Source organism: Vigna radiata, chromosome 1, assembly GCF_000741045.1.
Source record: "Vigna radiata var. radiata cultivar VC1973A chromosome 1, Vradiata_ver6, whole genome shotgun sequence".
NCBI lineage: Eukaryota > Viridiplantae > Streptophyta > Magnoliopsida > Fabales > Fabaceae > Vigna > Vigna radiata.
In genome coordinates this window covers 29,278,090-29,296,508 of record NC_028351.1, presented here as the reverse complement: position 1 = coordinate 29,296,508, position 18,419 = coordinate 29,278,090, and the positions used below count along the sequence as shown (strand labels likewise).

The 18,419-nt window shown below is 38.2% G+C and overlaps 1 protein-coding gene across 3 annotated transcripts in view; it reads left to right on the top strand.

Annotated features, from left to right (window-relative positions):
* The window catches only part of LOC106775288 (transcription factor GTE6), a 30,865-nt gene that overhangs the window by 8,248 nt on the left and 4,198 nt on the right, over nucleotides 1–18,419 (top strand). For all 3 annotated transcript variants that reach the window (XM_014662414.2, XM_022784556.1, XM_014662399.2), the window contains 5 exons: nucleotides 234–443; nucleotides 9,030–9,107; nucleotides 14,171–14,395; nucleotides 14,556–14,654; nucleotides 14,800–14,858. In XM_014662414.2, coding sequence (XP_014517900.1) covers nucleotides 234–443; nucleotides 9,030–9,107; nucleotides 14,171–14,395; nucleotides 14,556–14,654; nucleotides 14,800–14,858 — 671 coding nt within the window. The remainder of the gene's footprint in view (nucleotides 1–233; nucleotides 444–9,029; nucleotides 9,108–14,170; nucleotides 14,396–14,555; nucleotides 14,655–14,799; nucleotides 14,859–18,419) is intronic.

The following is an 18,419-nucleotide window of genomic DNA, read 5'->3' as shown; positions in this document are numbered from 1 at the left end:
TCTAGGTTACTCTAATTATCATGATTATATTGTGTCTAGGTTACTTTAATTATCATGTATTCTTGTATCAATTTATTATTATAAATAGAAGATTATGAGAGGGATTGTATCAATTTATTATTATAAATAGAAGATTATGAGAGGGATGAATCAAGCCCTCTAGAATTATTTTACCATTTAATTCTCAAGTATTAAATTCAGAACTTTTCTATGTATTGTTTTTGTCCCAATAGCTTGAGCAGAAAGTACATGATGTGGAGAACTTTTACTCGAGTGTGAACAAAAAGCAAACAAACATGCTTAAAGGTAATTCAACTACAAAGGATAAGGAGAAACATGTTCCAAGTATTAAGAAGCAACAACAGGATGCCTCACGTAGAGAAGTCGCTGCTTTAAAAAGAATGCAAGATCTTATGCGCCAGTTCGGCACAATACTACGCCAGGTAACTACTTTTCATTTATCAATGGTATTTGTGTTGATATGCTGCAATATTTGATACATGCTTTTTAGTGCAACTGTGTTAACGTGATAATTGTCTATTTATTTAGATGTCATTCTTTTTGTGACATTTGTGGGATCATTGTGTTTGTTCTTATTTGGACTCATGCAGTGTTATAAAACATCTGTTATGGCAGAACCATTGCAGAAATTGGTGGCAGTTTTATAGCTTGCCACCACAACATGGCAGTGGTGATGTGGGTTTTGTATGGTGTCCGCTTTTTTTTTATCACAATTTGCTGGCACAAAATGGAGATGGCTAAAAATGTGCCGAAGGAGAAGGGAACTCCATTGCAGGGATGATGCGGTAGGGTAGGAGAAGAAAACATTGTGCATAGGGTAGCAACACAAGGAGGAAACCCTAATTATTTCTTTTTGTTTTTAGATTAAAAGCCCAAATGATAATTTTGTTCAAAATTGGGCTATACTTGGCCTAACAAAAATATTATAATAAAACACTAGTTATCTCTTTTCTTTGTTTTCTGTTGGGTTAAAATCCTAAATGATAATTTTGTTGCAAATTGGGCCATATTTGACCCATCAAAAATATTATAATTTAACCTAATATTTTCACACTCGACCCACAGCTCTCCATATTCTTCTTTAGTCCTATTGCTGCTGCTTGCACTGACCTTAATGCTCATTGCTGTACTCTAACCGCTGTTGATTGCCTCAACTCTAGAGTGATTATTATATCTCTATAACACATTTTCTTGGATAACCTTTGTTAGGCATGTAAATAACGAGGAAGAGTGGAATAGGTATTATAGAAGGAATGATAGGATATGGAAGGTTTATTGTAGAAGGAAAAATAAACGGAAGCAGTGAATAAAGGAAGGAACAGAAAAATATAATTAGACCAATTAGTCCCTTGAAGAGGAGGATGATAATTTTGTAGTTTGAGCTTTGGCTCTTTGTGAAGGAGAAGCCCTTGGAGGAGAGAGTGCTCTCCTATTTTGTTATTTTTAGTCTATTCAATAAAGAATGTTACTCTTCTTTTTCTTTTCAATTCTGGATTCCCATCAAATTGGTTTGACCTACCGGATTCGAAGAAAAGAGGAAAGTTTGGCCTACAAGCAAGGAAGAGTTATGGTAGAGATGAAGACAAGTTTTGTCTGTTACCAAAGAGATCCTACATGATTTGAAGGAGATTAAATAACTTCTTCAAGGTATCAAGAAAGAAAAGAAAAAGGTAAATTGGTTTGGGTATTGTGAAAGTTTGGCCTCAGGAGGATGATAATTTTGTAGTTTGAGCTTTGGCTCTTTGTGAAGGAGAAGTCCTTGGAGGAGAGAGTGCTCTCCTATTTTGTTATTTTTAGTCTATTCAATAAAGAATGTTACTCTTCTTTCTCTTTTCAATTATGGATTCCTATCAAATTGGTTTGACCTACCGGATTCGAAGAAAAGGGGAAAGTTTGGCCTACAAGCAAGGAAGAGTTATGGTAGAGATGAAGACAAGTTTTGTCTATTACCAAAGAGATCCTACATGATTTGAAGGAGATTAAATAACTTCTTCAAGGTATCAAGAAAGAAAAGAAAAAGGTAAATTGGTTTGGGTATTGTGAAAGATGGCTTGCAGGAAATAAAAGAGACCAAGGATCTTTTTCCAAACGGAGGAGACAATTCAATCAAACAAGAAAAGCAAAGAGAAGAGGATGCCGGTTAGAGATTCAGGTTAGAACTCTAACTCGCTTACACTCTTACACGCACAGAAGGCAATCACAATTCAATATAGAATGAATAATGGGTTTGTATTCGCAAGAGAGAAAGAAGAATACAAGATAGTCAGGAGCTTAACCTCCTTCCCCAGGTGCTATGACCGGTCAACAAATCAACAAAAGTCTAACTAACTGATACAACATAGAGTAAGGACTTGAGTAAGTGGTGCGGTTGAGAGCTCGGTAGTTGATACAGAATCGCCAACTCCCATCCTTCTTCTTGAATAGGATGACCGGACTTCAGTAAGGACTTATACTTGGTCGAATAATTCCTGCATGTAGCATTTCTTACACCTGTCTCTCGATCTCTTCCTTCATGGCGTGCGGATAACGATAAGGGCGCACGTTGACGGGGTTGGTGCCTTCTTTCAAAGTAATCCGATGCTTTTCTTTTTTATTAGGTGGCAAACCTTGGGGTTCCCGAAATACCCCTGCATGTCGTGTTAAAATTCTCTCCAAGTCTCCTTTTTGCTCTTTAGTCAACTTTTCTTTTTCTCCCTTCTTCTCGCTCCCCTTCTCGTCCTTCAAACTCCAGACCATTGCCCAAACCTCAACCTCATTCAGCTTCATTAATTTCTCCGGTCCGACCACCCTTTTTTCCAATGTTGGATCGCCCTTAACCACCATCTTCTTCCCTGCATGTTTAAAAGCCATGGTGGACTCCCTCCAGTTTAGAGTAATTTCCCCCAGCTTAGCCAACCACTCCACTCCGAGGATCATATCGACACCTCCCAGGTCGAAAAGGTAAAATTTTCCTCGATCGTCACTACCCCCATGTCGACCACTACCTTCGGGGCAATATCCACATCCACTGGTTCTTTTCTTATGTCCGTCTCTCAGACTCACCTGGTAGGGAGGGGTGTCCTCCTGTGCAAGCTGCAGTTCCTCCACCAACCGTCTACTCATGAAGTTATGGCTGGCGTCACTGTCGACCTTGCAACTTCAGCGCTTGGGCTGGGTTAATCCCCTAGCAGAGAACGCTGACAACCCCATGCATGGGGTTTCTAACTTGACCTCCATCCCCTCTTCACTACCTTCTTCATCTTCGGCCAGTAACACCACCCATAAACTCTTCTCCGGGCACTGATGGCCAGGGCCGAAAGGTCCCCCACAGCGAAAACACAGGCCTGCTTCCTGACGTTTCAGAAACTCGGGGTATGGTAGGTTACGTGTGTTTCTTCCCCTGTTCTCCCCGCCGCCGACATTTCCGCTTCTCGCCATCACATTCCCCGTCATTCTGTCTTGCCTCACCGACCCACTGCTCTCGGCCGGACTAGTTCTTCCCGAAATGCTTCTCTGTGGCTCAGTTCTGGCCACCACCGCTCCTCCGCCGACAGGTCGCCCCCATGTAGTCGGGTTCTTGGTTCCGGCCCATCCCATCAATTCTAGGCCCCGAAGAGCCTCTTCGACGTCATGCGCGATCTTCATCGCGGTCATTAGATCTCGTGGGTTGTGTGGCCTCATCTGACATCTCAACTCCTCTCGTAATCCCGCCAGAAAATATCCCAACAGTTGGTGATCAGTGAATTCCTTCGTCTGTCCCGCTAATGCCTCGAATTCCCTGATGTATTAATCCCCTATAGTATCGGTTCTCGAATCGTATAAACAACGCTTCCTTCAGCCCCTCCCAAGACTTGTCCTTCGCCTTATCTTGCCAGAATTTAAACCAATACCTGGTGCTCCCTTCCATACTAATGTGTGCCAACTCTAACTTCTCCTCTGCCACCCTCTGGATCGCAAAAAATTTCTCCGCCCTGCTAATCCAATTCAAAGGGTCGAGTCTTTCGAAGATGGGCAATTCCACCCTTCTCCTCCAATTGGGTAGCGTTTCTGGACGCTCCCCATCTCCTCCTCTTCTACCATCATTGTGACGGCCACCCCCCTATCGTTGACGGACACTTGGCCCATGGCAATAGATTCTTGCTGAGTCGCCGTTGACTCTGCTTTCATGCCATCCACAGCCATCTTGATGTGCTCTAATCGCCCCTCCACAACGTTCTTCCTTCCCTCCATCGCACCCTCTCTCCTCTGCACAGATCCGACAGGTCGGACCACTTTGTTAGAGATTCAGGTTAGAACTCTAACTCGCTTACACTCTTACACGCACAGAAGGCAATCACAGTTCAATATAGAATGAATAATGGGTTTGTATTCGCAAGAGAGAAATAAGAATATAGGATAGTCAGGAGCTTAACCTCCTTTCCCAAGTGCTATGACCATTCAACAAATCAACAAAAGTCTAACTAACTAACTGATACAATAGAGAGGTTCTTTTATAGGCCTCTTTCCCCAAACCCACTTAACTGACTAACAGTTAAGTCCTCTGTTTTCCCTTTCTTCTCTCATAGACCCTCCTCCATTCTCTAACAATGCCTTTGACAATAATGAACTTAATAATGGTGAGAAAGAACCAGTTTGCCCTGGGGTTAAAAGAATGGAGTTGCCCACATTGGAAGGGAATGATCCCCGAGGTCAGATTGCAAGGACAACAAAAGTTTTGGAAGTTCAAAAAGTCAAAGGATCAGCAAAAGTACATCCGATCCTTAGCAGCATGGAAGAAGATGCAGTCCAAGGGATAAAAATCTGGCAACAAAAAATCAAGAAAAGCAAGAAATTTTCCAAATGTGGGGAGAATTCTGGGAATGTAGGAGAGAAGAAGGAAGAACAATTGCAAGATCTCAAGAAAAGGAAGAAATTATCCAAAGGGGGAGAAAACTCAATTAATATTGAAGAAAAGATGGAAGGATCAAATGAGGAAGGAGAAGAAATGCTAAGGCCCTGGACTACAAGAGTAGAGTTATCAACAGTTGAGAGGAAGGATGCTCTAGGATGGGTATCAAGAGTGGAGAAATATTTTTGGGTTCAAGTTATCACCTCAAGGAAAAACTAGGTTTGGCTTCCATCAGCATGGAGGAAAATGCAGTGATAAATTTTGAGGGCGGTGATGGAGTAGATAAGAACCAGGAACCAGAAGCAGGGGATGAATCACATGATTTTAGTTTACCAAAAAGAAGTTCTGACTTGGGTGATAAATCTGATGATCAAGAATTTGAAGTGTTTCCAACATTTTGCTTTGATTCCTACATCAATTGTTAGTGATGATCCAATGGTAAAAAATGAATGGGTTGAGTACAACACCAACAATGAGAACCAACTTATGAAGGATGAAACTAAACCTTTAAATTTGGCTTGTTGCAACATAATAGATGAAGATTGCCAATATTTGCTTACTGTTGATGAAACAAATGCCAAGGAAAGTGTCTCGATAATAGGCTTTGATGGAGTTCTTCAAATTGAACCAAATTCTAAGTCAATTGGTGAACTACAAGACGAAGAATTGAAGGCAGCTATACCAAAGTAGATTGAAGCAGGGAAAACATATGTGTAAGCAACAACACACGATCTTAGGAAAAGGGATGAAGCACTCCAACATCTTAAATTTTCGAGAGTACAACCTTGAGGACAAGGTTGTTCCAGCAAAGGAGAGTATTGTGAGGCATGTAAATAATGAGGAAAAGTGGAATAGGTATTATAGAAGGAATGATAAGATATGGAAGGTTTATTGTAGAAAGAAAATTAAAAGGAAGCGATGAATAAAGAAAGGAATGGAAAAATAAGTGATGCACGACTGTTAGTTAGGAGTTGGTCCATATAATTAGACCAATCAGTCCCTTGGAGGGGAGGATGATAATTTTGTTGTTTGAGCTTTGAATCTTTGTGAAGGGGAAATCCTTGGAGGAAAGAATGGAAATCCTTGGAGGAAAGAATGCTCTCCTATTTTGTGTTCTTTTCATTCTATTCAATAAAGAATATTACTCTTATTTCCATTTTCAGTTCTGGGTTCCTATCAACCTTTAATGTACTTTAATGTACGAATAACAACTTTTAGTGATCTATACATGGAGAATAAAGAAATTGACTTACTACACTGACTGCAAAGGAAATGTTAGGCCAAGTAAGTATAAGATATTTCAATTTTCCAACTTGTTATGTACTTAACATGATCTGAGATTGTCTCCTCTTGATTAGGTAGGAGTTTGGCATTAACATCCATGGGTGTCCAAAAACTTCAAATTCATTAACCCAATTTCCTCCAAAATATTTAATGCATATTTTCTTTGAGAAAAAACAATTCCATTGTTGGATTATGCTATTCCATCTTCAAGAAATATGAGTTTGCTAAGGTTTTTTGTCTAAAAGTGGTGATAAAGGTGATGTTTGTTTTACTTGTGAGATTTGTCTAATTGTGAGCCATATCAAATTATTTAACAATAGTGCTAAATTTGCCAAACCAAGCCCTAGGAGATTGCTTAAGGCCATATAAAGATTTGCAGAGACTACATTTCAATCCAAAAGACTCCCCTTCGGCAACAAAACCTAGAAGTTGCTCCATATAAATATATTTCTGCAAATCATCATGAAGAAAAACATTTTTCACATTTAGTTGATAAAGTGGCCAATGTTGAAGTGTACCCATGGCTATGAATAAGTGAAAATGGCCATCTTCACAATTGAAGAAAAAGTGTCACCATAGTCCAACCAAAAATTTGTGTATAACCTTTGGCCACTAGGTGAACTTTGAGACAATCAGTAGTACCATCAGGACCAACTTTACCAGCAAAATCCATCTACAACCAACAAAAGAGTGAGGCAATAAGTTCCCAAGTTCCACTATTATGAAGAACATTTATTTCATCAAGTATGGCCTGACGTCAATCAGAATGGGCTAAGACATCACCTACATATTTTGGAATTGACACAGAAGAAACTGGGGAAATACAAGTGCAAAGTGATGGAAATAACCTATGATAACTCAAAGTAGTATAATAAAGAGAGGGATTACGGGTAGAGCATATACCTATATGTAGGGCTATGGGATGATTTGATTCAATTGTTGGAGTAGGAGGGGATGGAGGAGTTGACACTAGAAGAGAGTTATTCGGTGGACGATTGAAAATCTATCGACGTGTATACACTTGAAGAGGTGGTGGAGGTGAGGAATTTGTAGGTATATTTGACACAATAGAAGGATCATAGATAACTATGATCATGACTTCATTAGATGGAGATGCAGTAGGAGAAGGAAGAAGATATGTGAGTAGGTAAATAACCTGAAGTAGTCAAAGCTGAGAAAATATTTAAAATCAGTAATGTGATCTGTGACACTTGAGTCTGGAATCTAAGGGCGAAGAGAGTTGTAGTGATGCCAACAAATGATGTACCTATGTGTGCAACAAAAGTAGTGGAATCAAAGTTTTGACAATTCTCATACCATTTGAGAAATTTGTTGAAGATAGCATGATGTTCTAAAGTATTAAATGAAGTGGGATCCAAATGAGATGGTTGCCAGGGAGCAACTTGGGCAACTGCCACAAATCGAGGAAGATGACTGTGTAAGGCATAACATTGATCAATTTTGTGTCCGAGCTTGTAACAATGTTCAAACCCATGACACCCTTTTTCTGGCTTGCGAGGGAAATTGTGATCATCATGCTGAAGAGTGATCAGAGGTGACTAAAGAGAGTATTTTAGTGTTTGACTTAAAAGACATGCAATAAATGGAACAAAAGGTAGGTACAACTAGGGATCATAAAATCTAATCACGAATATGTGAATAATCGCTAGGAAATCCATGTAAGGCTAACAACATGAAAGACTTTGATCATGTCTCTAGTTCATGAGAAGGAGTGGAGTTAGTAGACAATAAATCATTGAAGTCATGGAGAAGTACATGAACTTTACTCAACTATTCAGCCTTTATACTGGTAGGACTTTTGGAAGCAAAAATATTTAAGACATTTTGACAAATACTATAAAGACGTTAAGTATCATTGGTGTACAATAGTGTGGCATGTTTTCAAACTTTTGAGCATGTCTTAGAGGCTTTCAGTGATGGATCACTTGATAAAATTAACTTTCATTTTTAAGATTCTTCTATATATAAACATAATATTCGTAAAACATTTTATGCCAAGAAGTATTGTTATTGTTAAGAAGGGAACTTCAAGCCTAACTTAACCCTACAAAACTAAAGTTTGATGTGAGATTTCTAACACACCATGCTCATGCCGAGACATGCATCTCTAATGTGGGTCTAGATATTAATGGGTGGTTTGATAATGGGTGGAACAATAAACCCAACAAACAACAAATTTCGCTAGAATAGGCTAACTCAAGGATCTAATACCATGCTAAGAAGTGGATTTTTAGCTTAACATTACAAAACTGGCTTGTAAGGTAAGGTTTGCATCCACTTATACATTATAAACTCGTCTTATCTCTAGTCGACGTGAGATTTCCAACATAACCTCTTACATCGAGTCATACTCGAGCATGAGACTACATTAATGAGTGGTCCAATAGCGGGTGAAACTATGGACTAAACAAATAACAAATCTCGCTCAAACTCATGCTCTGATACTATGTTAAAAATTGAACTTTAAGCCTAACTCAACCCTACAAACTGACTTGTAAGATGAGGTTTGCATCCACCTATATAGTTCAAAATTCGCCTTATTTTTAGTCGATGTGAGACTTCCAACACACTTCCTTGCGTCGAGGCATATGCCATCTCGTTCAGATAGGCTCAAACTCTTGGCTTACTTAGGCTCAAAGCTTACTTCTTAACAATTATATTTGATTTGGTGTTGTTATGTGGCTTGGTTACTTCAACTTATCTCTAATTTTTCCTGTAAAAGCTGTTATGTAATGTTTGATTGTTTGTAAATTGAGTAGTTTAGACTATACTTCAGTGTATGGTAATCTCTTGAAATTATGAAATCAGTTCTTTAATAACTGGTCTCTTATGCTAGATCACACAACATAAGTGGGCTTGGCCTTTTATGCAGCCTGTGGATGTGGAGGGGCTTGGTTTACATGATTATTATGAGGTATGATTAATATATGCATTTCCCCATGTTACTCTTGCATTAGCATGGTCTTTTTTGGGGTAATTTGTTGCTAATATTTATAGACTTTTGAAGTTCATTATATTCCTTTTTAATTTTTGAGGTTTTCGTATATTTATATTTCTTTCATTGTTCAATGCCTGTTGAGAGAAAACATGGGATACTTTTGATAAATTTTGTGTCTGACTTATGCAATTTAAGCTTTTATTTAGAATGAATTGTAAAGATAAAGTTAACATCAAGCCTAATTTATATACTGTTAGAGATATTATATTTAGTTTATATTTATCTCTTATCTTTAGTTAGTTTGTTTATATTTCTTATTTGTATTTTGGACTTAGTCCATATTTCTTCTATTATAAATAAATGACCCTATGTGTATATTCAACACAAGGGAAATTTCCCCTCATCTCTTTCACTATTTCATATGGTATCAGAGCCTGGTTCTCTGATTCTTTAGTCATTGTCTTCGCTGTCTGCTGGCGGTCGACCGCTATGGCCGCCGGCAGCCCATACTAAAAGTCTTTCAACCTATGTTATTCTGCTGCGGCCAAGAAAGGCCACTGCATCCGCAGTGCATCACCGTTACTCGCCGTCGGTCATCATCCTTCGCCGGAATCTCGCCGGAGTTCCAGAATCAACTGACAACCGCTCCATCTGAATCGCCTCTTGTGGTCGTTGAGGCAATCGGAGCATGTTGAATTTTTAGGGTTTCTTTCTCTCTCTTGTTTATCCATGACTTCTTCCGTTGCTGTCTTTTTTGACCTCTCTTTTCACCGTTGCGTTTGACCCGTCCATATATGTTTTTTTCATGGAAAAGATGGTTTGTTGTTAGTTTATTTATAGCCGTGGTGGCTCTCCAACAATTACCACTTTCTCCAATGGCGGCATTCTTCAAGGGCGATTTGCAAGAAGAGATTTACATGGAGCAACCTCCCATATTTGTTGCTCAAGGCGAGTCTTTTGGGTTGGTATTTTGTCTTCTGTCGTCTTGCAAATCATTAGCAATTTAGTGTCTCTCGAGTGCAGAAGCATATATTTTCACCAAGTCTTTATGGATTATTTTAGTAACAAGCTTGGTACATACAATCTGTATGCTCCAGCTTGAGGGGGAGTGTTAGAGATATTATATTTAGTTTATATTTATCTCTTATATTTAGTTAGTTTGTTTATATTTCTTATTTGTATTTTGGGCTTAGCCCATATTTCTTCTATTATAAATAAATAACCCTATGTGTATATTCAACACAAGGGAAATTTCCCCTCATCTCTTTCACTATTTCATATATACATACTATTGTTGATCTCCGATAATATTTGTATATACTTTTTTTCGTAATCTGTAACATATTGCATGGTTATCAAACTTGCATGTTAACTGGAAAACACAAACGAGTTTACTAAACAAGTTTACAATTCTTAAATCCATTGCTTGAGTTGACTCAAAAGGAAACTTGTTTGTGAAGCAAGATCAATAGGCTTGATGTGAACTCGGTGAACTCGACCAACTCGTGGGCTTGCAATCGAGTTGACAAGTTTGGAAGGGTTTTCTTTTTAATGCGAAATGACTACAATGATTGTTGTTTCTTACATAAAAATAAAAAAAAAACTCAATTGTGATTATGTTCATCCTTCTCCACCTCATGGATTAGGATTTATTGTTTTGTACATCTTGAATCATCAATGAAAGTGACAATATAATGAAATCCTCAATTTGACTTAACATAACTTGGTTCCCAGACGTTAGAGTAAACTGAGGCAAAAAGGGACAAAGCACATTAAGACACTTCTAAAAAAAGAACTACAACCGCTTTTTCCTAATTAACATGACTCACAAGATAATGTAGACAAACTTGGAACAAGTTGTTGCATCTTGACAAGGCTAGGATGACCTAACTAAGGAAGATAGGGACAGAGGTGATCACGGTCGAAGAGGTCCCCAGACATGTTGCCATCCACGGTGGGAAGTAGCAACCGATACAGTTGCATCAGAGCTCTATTCGTTGCAATCTTTGTGGCATGGTGGTTGCTTGGCCAGGGCGAGCAAAATCATGTTGTTGGTCAAAAACGACGTTGGTGGCTGTGACAATGACGATAGGTATAGTGAAACAACGAGACCAGACTTGGTGTTAGCGAAAAAAATGGCTTAGAAAAGCTAAGAACAATGCCCAAAAAAAAGTTTCTAGAAAAAATTTAGCATCAATGAATAATGGGTTCACTAGGGAGGCAAGGATCAACCCTAATTCTAGATACCATGTTCAAGTTACACAAAAAGAGGCATAGGATGAATCCCTTTTGTAAAATACATAGAGGGTAATGTATTTATAATTAAAAATCATACCAAAAATATGTGCTAAAGCCCATTTTATGAAATACCAATATTGTTATATCTACAACATCTCAAAATATCTAATAATATTTAACACTAACAATATCTCATAATATATAACAATAAATGTTAGAATCTATTTTATTTCTGTTAGAATCATTATTTTTTATTAGTTATATTTTTTTTTTCTGATTTAACAGATTATAATTATTGTGAATAATGAGGATATCCCTGAATCATAGGGATGTGGTTCTCTAGGAATTATTATTATGCTTCCTAAAATAGCTTCCTAGCCTTGTATATATGGATTGTATTCTCAGTATAATAATAAAATATAGGTTTAATACCTACTTTGGTCCCTCCTTCTGTAGGGTCTGTTCAAAGTTGTCCTTCCTTTTTTTAAAAGTTCAGTATAGTCCTATATTTTGTAAAAACGGTTCATGTTAATCTTTTTTGCTTATGGTGTTAAAAAAACTAATGGCAGACTTGCCCCGCTAGCAAAAACTTAATAACTTGTACAATTATATCTGACATGGCACTGTTGGGTAATTTAAATCCAATGAGGAGATGGCACGTGGCAGATCCCTTTCCACCAAAATTAGGGTTTCATAATTGCAGATTAGGAAAGGGCTTTCTCTCAGTTTCTTCCTACCTCTACGCTCTCACCCTGCACCCTTACCTTGTTGAAACAAAACCCAGTTCCGATGTCACCAACTACATCCTCAACCACTTCACTTCATTAGGACTTAAGTCCCACATGGTGACCTAAACCACAATCCTCTCTTTCACTATTTGGCAAAGGCCCCTTGATGGCAGAGCCGGCAGCCATGGGCATGATTCCGGCCTACAGGAGGGAGAGGGACTACCGCCCGTTGGGCTGGGCCCGACGGGAGTGAACGTAAGCGTGTGCGTGATGATTCAATCGATAAAGAAATCTAAGTTCAGTTTCCAAAAATGAAGCTCTTTAGCAAGAGAATAAAGTTGATCAAACAAATCATCATTATTTTCCACAGAAATTTCTAGAAACTGTAGTCTGCTCATCTCAGCAAATATGCTAGGGATTAGCTTTTTCTTCCCAGGTTGGGAAGTGGATTCGTAAGCTTCTAATGCCATCAAGACCCTGCCATCAATGAAACTGGTGTCCTTGGGTCCTTGCGTATCAACAACTCTACATCTGCAAGTTTTTCTTCAATTCCTATTATCAGCTTTAGAAATGTCAGAACCTCAACGTTGATCACAGAAAGGGGATTAGGGTTTGGGAAGCAGCGTATAAAAGAAGAAAAAGAAGTGTGATAAAGCTTTACTTTGGAGTGGAAAGAGGATTGTCACGTGGCAGTCTCTTATTGGTTGAGTTTGCCAACTAATTGGACACGTCATTTAATTTTGGCCAAGTAAGCAACTTTGCCGTTAACTTTTTAACGCCGTAAGCAAAAAGGACTCACTTGAACTGTTTTTGCAAAATATAGGAAGTTTGTGAACTTTTGAAAAAAAGGAGGACAACTTTGAATAGACCCTACAAAAGGAAGGAGCAAAATAGGTATTAAACCTAAAATATAAGATTCTACCCTAAATTGTGAGAATAAAGACAAAATAGACTTGATAGGAGTAACATTATTTAAGTTACGAGTAGTTAACTTGTTGATGAGGTATGTAACACTTAACACAACTTCTCCCCAATAGGCTCTAGTAATCTTTAGAAGTTGACGATTTTTCCTTTCTACAACTCCATTTTGTTTTGGAATGTTAACATATTAGTTCATAAACAATAGCTTTATGAGATAATAGTTTGAGAAATCTTGATTCAAATATTAAATACCATTACGAAACCTAATTCTTTTGATTCTTTTACCAAATTGAGTTTGGACAAGTCGGAAAATAATAACAAAAAATTTGAAGACCTTAAATTCACTCTTCATATTGTTAGATAATGTTAGATATTGATAGTCATAATATCTAACAATCTAACAATATCCTATATTTACCAATATAGTGGAAGTGTAGAAAGGAGTAGTTCCAAAGGTGACATCGACATAAACTATGTAGCGTTGAAGTTGAGGACAAAAATGATAGCCCTTCTGAAGGGTTGAGTAACCAAGGAAAATACACTTGAGAGATTTGGAAAAAGTTTATCTTAGGGTAAATTCAAGGACAAAGCATGTGCAACCAAAGACACAAGGAGGAATGGATTAAACATCTTGTGTTGGATATAAGTGAGAATTTACTGTGATGATAAGTCTTCTATTAGCATGGCCCATAATTTTGGTGTAACGTGATAGTACCAGACATTGAAATTTATCTGCATTTTATCAAAAAAATAAATTAAACAGTGGTCAAATCTGCATTCCATATGTCTCCTCTCGAGACAACCGTGCAGACCTACTAAGAAAGGGGCTGAATTGCAACAACTGTGAAAGGATTGTTTCCAAGCTAGGAGAAGAAAACACATTTACTAGCTTAAAGGAGAGTACCAACAATCATTTTTTATTATTCCACTTTTAGCATATTATAATTAAAGTGTGCAACATAAATATCCCTGAATCATAGGATATCTAATTATATCCTTGAATAATAGGGATTTAATTATATCTCTGAATCATAGGGATCTCATTACATCAAATGCTCTTATTATATGTGTGTGTGTGTGTGTGTGAATGCTATTTTCCATACAATTCACTTTCCATGCTTTGATTGATCTGTTGTATATGCTGCTTTCTAGGTCATTGACAAGCCCATGGATTTCAGTACGATTAAGAATCAAATGGAGGCTAAGGATGGTACTGGATATAAGCATATTCGAGAAATATGTGCTGACGTGAGACTGGTTTTCAAAAATGCTATGAAATATAATGATGAAAAAAGTGATGTTCACGTGATGGCAAAAACATTGTTGGCAAAGTTTGAGGAGAAATGGTTGCAACTTTTGCCTAAAGTTACTGAAGAGGTAACTTATTTTCAATTAATTGTTTCTAAGATCATTTGTTGTGTTGGATGGAACATTATCAATTCAGGGATTTTGTTATCCTTTTCATAGTGGAAACTTTATAGATATTTTTGACAACGTTGTCTTTGTATTTTTATCATGTGAGGTTATTAAATTGTAGGAAACAAGACGAGAAGAGGAAGAAGCTGAAGCACAGTTAGCATTGCAAGTTGCTCAGGAAGCAGCTCAAGCTAAAATGGCTAGAGACTTGAGTAATGAGGTATTTGTAAGAGGTTTAAAACTTTATTATAATATGGGACCGTGAATTTAATCAAACAATCCACGTGCCTCTTCTTTAAGATACACTTGATTTGGGAGTGGTGAACTATAACTACTTTTGTTAAGATGTACTCTATATTTTTCAGCTTTACGAAGTTGATGTGATTCTAGAAGAGCTACGGGAGAGGGTTCTTAAAAGATGCAGGTTAGCTGTTGCATCATATGTTTCCTGGAAATCATATTCAAAATATAGCATGTAATATGGTTTGGCATAAAAATTTTGTTGCTGTGTATTGCAATTGTATGCATGCTTAGGATGATGCTTTTGGAATACATATAATGAAATTCATTTCTTCTACCCATTTTCTCCATCTGTGGCTTAGTGGAGCATAGTGGAGAGCCCAAAGACACGCACACTAAAAACATAAATATTAAAAAAATCGCAGCAGATATTGATACTAGACAGCGGTAGATTCAAATAACAATGGATTAAATTCCTAGAAAACATGACAAGTTTCACTGGTTCGTAGTAACAAGTGCCTGTCCTTGAAGTTAAAGAACAAATTTGATGTCATTTTGAATATGATAAAAACAATATCGTATTGAGCTTTGGAGCAATTTGATATATTTATAAATAGGGAGTGGGTTCTGTATAGGGGGTTTTTGAGTGAATTCATTGTAAGTCAGGTCTATAGCCTGTAGTGGGAGGTTATGCTTCCAACCAGGGAGGTTATGCTCCCAACCCATTCTTTGTAAACAGAGTTCTTTTATTCTAAATAATAGATATGAAATAGGAACAAGATTAGGAGAAATCTCCCTTGTGTTAAATACACACATAGGGTTTTCTATTTATAATAGAAGAAATATGGGCTAAGCCCAAATACAAATGAATATGTAAGAATAAAATAAAATAAAATAAGAACAATGTTTNCNTAATAAACATATAGGAACTATATTTCCCTAATTAACATAAACACAATATCTAACATTCCCCCTCAAGTTGGAGCATATAAATCATATGTTCCAAGCTTGTTACAAAGATAGTCAATTCTAGGTCCTCGCAAGGACTTAGTGAATATGTCTGCCAACTGGTTGCTTGAGTTAACGAACTCAGTCTTGATATCTCCAGATATGATCTTTTCTCTAATAAAATGGCAATCAACTTCAATGTGCTTGGTTCTCTCATGGAAGACAGGGTTAGAGCTAATATGAAGAGCAACTTGATTATCACATATAAGTGTCATGTTTGTGATATCTCCAAATTTCAATTCACTAAGTAATTGTTTAAGCCACACAAGTTCACAAGTAGCTGATGCCATAGCTCTATATTCTGCTTCTGTGCTGGACCTAGCCACAACACTTTGCTTCTTACTTTTCCAAGATCTCAGGTTACCACCAATAGAGACACAATATCTAGTAGTAGACCTCCTATTAGAAGGGGAACCAGCCCAATCAGCATCTGAATAGCAAACGATTTTTGTATCGTTGTTAGGACCATATAGAAAACCTTTTCCAGGTGATCCTTTAATATACTTCAGTATGCGAACAACTACATCCCAATGGTCTTCACATGAGGAGTTAAGGAATTGACTCACCACACTAACTGCGAAGGAAATGTCGGGACGCGTAACTGTAAGATAGTTCAATTTACCAACTAATCTTCTGTAATGTTCAAGACCTGAGAAAGTCTCCCCCTGATTTGGTAGGAGCTTGATGTTAGGATCCATAGGTGTCTCAACAGGCTTACAGTTCATTAACCCTGTTTCTTCCAAGATGTCTAACGCATACTTCCTCTGAGATATGACAATACCATCATTGGATTGTGCTACTTCAATACCCAAAAAGTACCGGAGTTTGCCAAGATCTTTGGTTTGAAAATGGTGACAAAGGTGTTGTTTCATCTGAGAGATGCCAAGGTAGTCGCTTCCTGTGAGAACAATGTCATTGACATACACTATTAAGTAGACACATCCAACACTTGAGTGGCGATAGAACACTGAATGATCCGCTTCACTGCGAGATATACCAAATTGTTGAACAACACAGCTGAATTTACCAAACCACCCCCGAGGAGACTGTTTTAGGCCATATAGGGATTTTTCTAAGATGACATACCAATCCAGAGGACTCCCCCTGAGCAACAAAGCCAGGCGGTTGGTCCATATAAATTTCTTCGTGCAAATCACCATTAAGGAAAACATTTTTGACATCAAGTATCTAAAGAGGCCATTGTCGAAGAGCGGCCATGGTAATGAATAGACGAACAATGGTCATTTTTGCCACTGGAGAAAAAGTATCACCATAATCCAAACCAAAAATCTGTGTGTAGCCTTTGGCAACTAGTCGAGCCTTCAAACGATCAATTGTACCATCAAGGCCAACTTTGATAGCATACACCCACCTGCAACCAACAACAGACTTTCCAGATGGTAATTGGACAAGCGCCCAAGTTCAACTTTTCTGTAAAGCACTTAATTCATCCAGCATGGCTTGATGCCAGCCAGGATGACTTAAGGCATCACCCACAGATTTGGGAATTGACACAGAAGAAATGGATGAGAGACATGTGTAAAAAGATGGAGATAATCTGTGGTAACTAAGAACAGTATAATGGGGGGAAGAGTTACGAGTGGAGTGTATACCTTTACGGAGTGCAATGGGCAGGTCAGACTCATTTGCTAGAGCCAGAGGAGACACAGTAGGCGGCACTAGAAGTGAGTCATGAGACGACACAAGATTGCACTGATACCATATTAGATAGTGGATTTTAAGCCTAACTCAACCCCACAAAACCGGCTTGTAAGGTGAGATTTGCATCTCATTTATATATTATAAATTGGTCTAGTTGGTCTTATCTCTAGTCGATGTGGGACTTCTAACATACCTCCTTCACGCCGAGGTATAGACATCTCGTGCGTGATAGTAGAAATTGGGTGGTTCAATAGCGGCCCGATAACAGGTGGAAACAGAAATGCCCACTTAGAACTCGCTAGGATAGGCTCTAATCATGGCTCTGATACCATAGAGTGCTGACGGTCCTCATACCATCTGAGAAATTCCTGAAAGAGTGCAGGGTTGTCTATGCTATTTGATGAAGTAGGATGGTCTGCAGACGGCGATCGGGGAGGTGGATCAGAATTAGCCATTGCTATAGGTTGAGGAGGAGGTCCATGAAGCGCATAACATCTATCAATTTCGAGGCCTAGTTTGCCACAGTGGTCACATTTTGGATGTCCTTTACCTGACTGGCGAGACAGACTCCGATCATCACGTTGGATAGCCATGGAGAGGGAGAAACCCTAAAAATTCAACGTGCTCTGATTGACGCAACGACCACAGATCCAGAAAGAGGGCGAGGAGGCGATTCAGATGGAGTGGTCGCTGGTCGATTCTGGAACTCCGGCAAGGCTCCGACGGTGGCTCCGGCGACGGTGGCGGCAGTGGCGGCGGCTGTGGAGGCTGTGATCGTGGAAGAGGCCGGATCAGAACCTAAGCTCTGATACCATATGAAATAGGAAGAAGATTAGGAGAAATCTTCCTTGTGTTAAATACACACATAGGGTTCTCTATTTATAATAGAAGAAATATGGGCTAAGCCCAAATACAAATGAATATGTAAGAATAAAATAAAATAAAATAAGAACAATGTTTCCCTAATAAACATATACTATATTTCCCTAATTAACATAAACACAATAGAAAAACCTATTATTTCATTACAGTTGCTACCTACTGTTTGTGTTCATAGTTAGGTTTCAAACCCAGG